Source organism: Corylus avellana, chromosome ca1, assembly GCF_901000735.1.
Source record: "Corylus avellana chromosome ca1, CavTom2PMs-1.0".
Taxonomy (NCBI): Eukaryota; Viridiplantae; Streptophyta; class Magnoliopsida; order Fagales; family Betulaceae; genus Corylus; species Corylus avellana.
Window position 1 is genome coordinate 44,917,039 of NC_081541.1, and position 7,502 is coordinate 44,924,540.

The 7,502-nt window shown below is 34.6% G+C and overlaps 1 protein-coding gene across 1 annotated transcript in view; it reads left to right on the top strand.

Moving 5' to 3' along the window:
• Positions 1-2,561: 2,561 nt before the first annotated feature.
• The window catches only part of LOC132173301 (uncharacterized), an 8,646-nt gene continuing 3,705 nt past the window's right edge, over positions 2,562-7,502 (top strand). Inside the window, exons 1-8 of the mRNA XM_059584760.1 lie at positions 2,562-3,026; positions 3,347-3,436; positions 4,593-4,655; positions 5,267-5,353; positions 5,439-5,591; positions 5,677-5,837; positions 6,400-6,634; positions 6,773-6,883. Of these exons, the coding sequence (XP_059440743.1) occupies positions 2,619-3,026; positions 3,347-3,436; positions 4,593-4,655; positions 5,267-5,353; positions 5,439-5,591; positions 5,677-5,837; positions 6,400-6,634; positions 6,773-6,883 (1,308 nt within the window). The 5' untranslated portion in view covers positions 2,562-2,618. The remainder of the gene's footprint in view (positions 3,027-3,346; positions 3,437-4,592; positions 4,656-5,266; positions 5,354-5,438; positions 5,592-5,676; positions 5,838-6,399; positions 6,635-6,772; positions 6,884-7,502) is intronic.

Sequence of the window (7,502 nt, forward strand, 5' to 3'; positions counted from 1 at the left end):
ACAATATAGCTGACACCCACAAAAGCAGAACTGTGAAATTAAAAAGTAAAGTGCATAGACCCAAGTAGAAGAGAAAGCTTGCTGTTTAGTGGGTTACCTTTGGCTTGGAAGTGAAGATTCACCAGAGTTGGCTGTGGACATGATCAACCTCTCTCTCTCTCTCTCTTCCAAGTTTTTTCTTTTCTGGGCAAGCATCCAAGTGAGTGGCGTCCTTCCTTCTAAAACACTCGCGCAGTCTGATGGGCGGAATTGACGTCCAATCCATTTTGTTATGTTTTTAAGTTAGATACTAATTGGGAAAAAAAAGTTAAATACTAATTTAATTGGCCTTTTTTTTTTTTAAAGAAAAAAAACTACTTCGTAGTTCGTATAGATATTCCGTTTGTACATTTTTGTGTGTCTAAAAAGGTGGCTTTGAAGTGGGTTTTACCCATCCCACTACAGAAATCACTTTCATGAAACTGTCTATTTCAGGGTGCTAAGGTTTGGTGCGGTCGCTTTAAGGTTATCAGTTATGGGAACTGTGGTACAGAAAAAAAGAAGATACATAAAAACTTGCGCTAAAAATGTGCCATATTTTTTTTACATGTCAACATGGGAGGAAATTCAATCTAGTGGTCGTCGCTTCATGAAGCATAATTCACAGTCGATTGAGCTACTCATTGGAGATAAAGTACCATTTAATATATTGTTGAATACCAATCTTGGTCAATTTCTGCAAATTTTTGGTGTTTTATTTAGAGTTGATAATTTTTTACATTACTTATGAACCTGATACAAAATTAAAGAGTTTTGGTTAAAGAGATTGACCTATTTAATTAAATGAATCGGTTATGGTTTACCTATATAGTTTTTATACACATGTTTTGATACGACTCGAATCCGACATGCGACATAATGTTTGACAACTTTTTACGAGACCCGCAAATACAATACAAATTAAAAAAAAAATGAAGATTAAGGGTTTTAACTTTTTTTAATTAAATATGTCTAATTATAATTGAATTATATAGTCTTATATACATACATTAATATGACCCAAACTCGATACAATCATCCCTAATATTTATATCTTTCGGTGATGTTATAACCACCTTAGTTTTGATTCCCATGAATGAAAGTAATACTCTTTTTTTTTTTTTTTTGACATGTGTAACACAAGAGAAGGGAATAAGAATTCGAACTAATAATCTTTACTTCATAAAACGTGGTTCCCAATTGATTAAGCTACTCCTTTAAGAATCCGAATCCTCTCCAATCCAAAATGGATTGTAAAGTATTTAATTAATGACCAAGATTTCCTATAAGAAATTTAAGGGCCACAAACAAATAAGACATACGTCCTTATAATAATAATAATAAAAAAAAAGTAATCTAATATTTAAAGTATAAAAAAATTAAAAAAAAAAAAACATTTTTGCTCATCAGCCACCCCCAAGAAACAAATGAAAAAAAATAAAAAATAAAAAAATTATAGCATTGGCCTTTGTGAGTGGCCGAACCACCCCAATGGCCAGTTTGGGGTGGCGAAACCCACTCCGTGGCCCTTAGGGGTGATTCGGGCACCCCAAAGGCAAACTATTTTTTTTTTTTCTTCATTTGGGGGTGACCGAACTACCTCCAAGGGCCACCGGGGCGGCTTCGGCCACCCTGATGGGCTAAAATGGGATGGCCTGCCACTCCATTATTATTTTTAATTTTTTAAACTTTAAATAATAGTTTATCATTTTTTTATTATAATGACATGTATCCTATTTGTGGCATTTGGATTTCTTATAAAAAAATTTGGGCATTAACTAGATACTCTTCAGTCCATTTTGGACCGGAGAGGATCGAGATTATCCATGTTTGAGACAATAACACTCAATTTACTCTTCATGTCTAAGTGCCTATTGACATCAAAACTTAATTTTCAATGTCTTGCATTTAAAAAAAAAAAAAAATTACAAATACATTTTAATTCTACATAGGCATCATCGTTTTCTAATCGTTTGACACAAATACAAAAGAAAAATGCTATTCATCAATCATCACACTTTTATCCGATTTCATTGTTGTGGTACCTTATTTAGTTCTTGTTAAAAAACAAAAATACAATGGCCGATTAACAGTGCCACATATAAAAATGTGTTGTATAATATTACTCAAAATAAAATTATTTTAATTAAATTTATTAAATCAACATTTATGTTTAGAGTACGTGATTACAGAGTAATGCTATCTATATATCAAAACTATTCTACAATGATGACACACTAGTTTCAAAATTCATGAATAATTTTGTTTATAAATTATGTAAAATAATTAATATATTTTAAAAACATGTCAATTTAATGGGTTGAATTGATTTTTTTTTTTTGTTTGAAAAACTTTATCCAAATAATTTTCCAAATAAAAAAAATCCTTTAAGAGGAGCTGCAAATATTTTTTTTTAATAAGCAGGAGAATTTTTTTATACAGGATCAATCAAAATGTATATACGGAATTTTGAATAACAAGTCTTTTAGACACGAAATTGATTTTACGCACCATTCAAAAATCAAAACCCTAAAGCTTTTTAGTATTCTCAAAACCCCACTCTTTGAGTTCGATTCTCTCTAACCCGCGAATTCCTGAAAATGACGAAGGTGTACGGAACCGGTACGTACGATTTCAAGCGGCACCGAGTGGCGGAGTACCCCGCTAAGCTGCCGGCGGAGAAGACGGTGGCGGCGAAGCCCGGGGGGGCGGTCCCGAGCACGATAACGCTGTCGGAGATTCAGCGGGACCGGCTGACGAAGATTGCGGCGGAGAATTGGTCGAGGGCCGGCGGGACGAAGCCGGAGAAGCCGTTCGAACCGGAGCTGGTGAAGGAGATCTACGAGACGGAGCTAGTGGTGAAAGGTGGGAGAAAGCCCGTTCCGTTGCAGAGGGTGATGATTCTGGAGGTGAGCCAGTACCTGGAGAACTATCTGTGGCCAAATTTCGATCCAGAAACGGCGACGTTCGAGCATGTGATGTCGATGATAATCATGGTCAATGAAAAGGTAAATGATTTTGAAGTTTTATTGGCTGTTTCGTTGCTGAGAAAGTGTGAGAAATTGGATTGACAGTGAGTTCAAGGTTTTCAATGAACTGTAGGAGAATTGTTGGGGCAAAACGATTATATAAAAAAAAATCTCAATAATGATTATGTGACTTGTAGTTGTGTTCACACACACACACACACACACACACACACACACACACTCATATATGCTATTGGGAATCAGACCCATTGGATGTTCTATTTTGTAAATGTGGTTATGGGGTTGAATGTGATTGCAAGTTATGATGAGCTTAGGAGATTATGATTTTGAACTTGCAGTTTCGAGAGAATGTGGCAGCTTGGGTATGCTTCTATGATCGGAAAGAATTGTTCAAGGCATTCCTTGAGAGGGTTCTTCGGCTGAAAGAGGTTTGTCTACTCTTTCTTCATACGACCATATTAATTTGTGCTTTATAAAGGACTTGAAGGTTTTTTGTTTGGAGAAATCCTTTTGTTACTATATTACTCCAAAATGAGTGACGTGATGCTAGAGAGAGTATAGTCTATCTATTAATCTGAGTATGTTAGCGTGAAAATAGGTCTTCAATTTATAATTTTGATATTTTATGTGATCGGTATATAAGACTCAGAATGCCAATGAGCTTTAGCTAAAATGGTACTTCCTTTGTAGTAAGGTGGAGGGTGAGGTCGTGAGTTCAAGTCTCACCAGGTGGGTGTGTAACTTTCCCTAGAAAAATAAATGTCATACTACTATGTCTTGTATTTATAATAAATGGTTCAAATTTTTGAAGCTTGATTCAACGGTTTATTCATTATTTTAGTCAAACTCGAGCATTTCTTTTCGTTACTACATCTCCATGTTAGGTTACAATGTAAGATCTTTTTGGGAGCTGGATGCCGTTATTGCTGCATTTGGTAATTGTGTATAATTTGCAAGTACTCAATACGTTATTTTCCTTTTCGAGCAGCCCCTACCTTCTGAGTGGATTTTTTGAAAGCTTCCTTTAGTGCTTGTTCATTTTTTTTTTTAAAAAAAAAAAGTTAAAATTTCTTTATACTCCTATAGCCTTGATCATTTAGTGTTTTTTCCTCCCTCTTCTTAAGACTTGTAGTGCATATTAGTAGTGGTAGTTAGCAATGCTGCTTAACCTAGTAGTTGTTGATGGTGTTCTTTTTGTAATCAGAAGTTTTTCTGTTTGTTTAAGTGTTACTGGAGCATGGGTTTTGGATTTTTGCTGCTATCAAGATGAATCTGGTTTTGACAGCAATTATTTGTTTAAAATGATCATCCGGCATGTACACTCTCATAATCTAGTACATCTATTCAAATTGATTAAATGTGTAACCAGTCATAAATCTGTCATATGGTCTTATGTTCATTGGGGAATTGCAAACTTGTAAATGTCTTATTGAATGGATGATCATCTGCAGGTGGTTATGGATTTTGCTTTTTGAAGGAGCTTCTATACATTTTCTTTCGGTTTACCAAATAATCTGATTACATAATAAGTTTGAGGAATTTTTGATATCTGATTGAATGTTTTATACTTTAAATGTAACGCAGGGAAGAGAATTAAGCATAGCTGAGAAGACGAATTACTTGGTTTTCATGATCAATGCCTTTCAGGTATGTTAGCATCCTAACTTATGCTCTGATCAAATACATTTGGATGTTAGAATCAAGGACTTGTTGATGGGGTACATATATGCACTATCTTTTTGACTTTTGCTGTTAATTTTTTTGACTTGCAATTTTGTACTCTAGTTATGTGATATTTGTGAATCTAATGTTTTCAAATATCTAATTATATCACGGCGTACATATTTTTTTGTATATCTTGTCCTTTATATTCACTTGGAACTACAAAATGTTACCTTTCTCAAGAAATTAGAATGAGTAAATTATTGATGGGTATCAAATTTTTTTTAGAACTACACTTCTAAATTCTCACTGCAAAGAAGTGAACTTCTGACACTCATATAAATCATACCCATGACTGATTGCTCATCAGTAGAGCTGTACAAAATATACTGGTCTAACGATTATAAATAATCTTAAGGCATCTATTTTAAGTACAGACACAAGACACTCGTGATTGCTACATCCTCAATCAACTCATACATGTGTACACAAGTACACTCGCTTGCCTTCATTTATAATACAAGTGACATATATATGCATGCACATACATGAGTTCTTGTTTGTCTATTAATTTTTTTAACAACTTTGTGTAATAGAGCTTGGAAGATGAGGTTGTCAGTGAGACGGTTTTGAGATTAGCAAGTTTGCAATCCTGGCACAGTTTGTCATATGGTCGTTTTCAGGTACGACTTATGCTTTATCTCAAATCATTTTCTATATGTTTGGAATTTATCTCTTATATGACTTGCTAAATTTTCTTCTCTGTAGATGGAACTTTGTCTTAATATGGATTTGATCAAAAAATGGAAAAGAATGATGAAGAGGGAGGTTAAGGAGGCAGCGACACGAGGAGAGATTTTTGACCCCTCAACTAAGCTTGAAGTGAAATTCTTGAGAAATCTTATTGAAGAATTTCTGGAGGTCTTTTTCTACAATAAACTATAAAGTAGTTGTTTGATCTATGAGGATTATTGCTTAAGGTAGCTATGGTGTCCATTTGTGGCAGGTACTTGATTCGAAGGTTTTCCCGCAGCAACAGTGTGTTAATGAAGATGATGAAGTAATTGATGGCAATGGTTTGGAGAAAGTTGATGATGCTTGCGTTTTGTACTGTGAGAGGTTTATGGAATTTCTTATTGATCTCTTGAGCCAACTGCCAACAAGGAGGTAAAGTTGCACCCCTGCAATTTTTTGCTCTTTCCATTTTCCCAATTCTCTTGTGTGTGTGTGCGCGTGTTCAAGTTTTAAGCAGGATGGCCTCATATGATTGCTTTCTCATATGTTTTTGCCAAATGAGTTTGAGGTTTTGTGGAATAAGTCTATTAGTAATAAGATGACAAAGGACTTTTGCCTTTTCTTATCTACAACATACTTTACCCGGGTTTCTATTTTTTTAAAGCTGGGCTCTAAGGGTTTGCTTCTTTTTCTTGCCTATATGTGGAAAATAATCTTAATATTTAAATGGACAGTATTTGTACTGTTTCCTGTTTTCCACATTATTGTGACATTGGTTTCTTTAGTTTCTGGTGATTGTCTTACCACAAATTACCTCTTTTTAAAATAGCTTCATTCCAAGTGTCAATTATATTCCTTTCTCTATTGAAAGGTGGAAACTCTTTGGTCAAATGATTTTCTTATTCCATGTTTTATGCTTTTTTTATTTGTTCAAGCTGTATTTATCATTGTTTTCCTCCTCTTTTTTTTTTTTTTTTTCCTCCGGGGGATACAGGTACTTGAGACCTCTTGTTGCTGATGTAGCTGTTGTTGCCAAATGCCATTTAAGTGCTCTTTATAGACATGAGAAGGGAAAACTTTTTGCACAACTGGTCGACTTGCTACAATTTTATGAGAAATTTGAGATTAATGATCATGCTGGGACACAACTGACAGATGATGAGGTGCTCCAGTGTAATTATGACCGTTTCCTGTCTTTCCAGCTTCTTGCATTTAAGAAGATCCCAAAGGTATGTTTCTAATCAGCCATTTATAGATGGTATGAATTAAAAAGTTCCCCCTTTTTATGTTAACAAATACAAGAAGCAATATTCCTCTTAAATAAATTTCGTAAATGTCTCAACTTTCTCTTTGTTTGGTGCTTTTAGTTGCAAGAACTTGCATTGGCAAACATTGGTGCAATTCACAAGCGAGCTGATCTCTCTAAGAAGTTGTCTGTGCTTTCTCCTGAAGAGTTGAAGGATTTGGTTTGCTGTAAGGTATGTAAATGGATGATTGATTCCATATCACCTTGTTTGGATATTTTCACTTTTGGACTCATGCCTAGGCCCAAAATGAATTTTTCATGATCTTTTTATGGAGTTTGCAACAGTTTTTTTTTTTTTTTTTAGTTTTTGTTTTGTGGCTTCCAAGTGTGTGCATCTGTTAATGCGAGGTCATTTTTGTTTTTGATTACTTGCATAAGCTATAGCTCTTTTAAATCTAGTTAAGCAAGAGCCATAGACTTATGTCGTGTCTGCCTTTGGGGATGCTTGCGCTCTCCCATAATGCCACCTCAATATGGTGGACTTTCAGTATACTTTTAATACATTTTCATTGGTTAAACTGTAAAAGTTTAGCAGCTTGTTCTTACCATCAATGTGCTTCTATAGAACAAAAGTGAGGACTGCTTGACTTGTGGTGTTGTATGATAAATTTGTTAGTTTGCTTTCGCTTGTCAGGTTGTTTTGTTTTGTTATTTTTTTTGTAGAGTCAAGTTCACGTTAATGAGGTTTCGCCTGCACATTTGTGTTTTTGGCGTAGAAATGTTGCAAATCATTTATATAATCTTTAATATGTGATATTCTTCTGTAATCATAAAGTCTGACATCAACATTT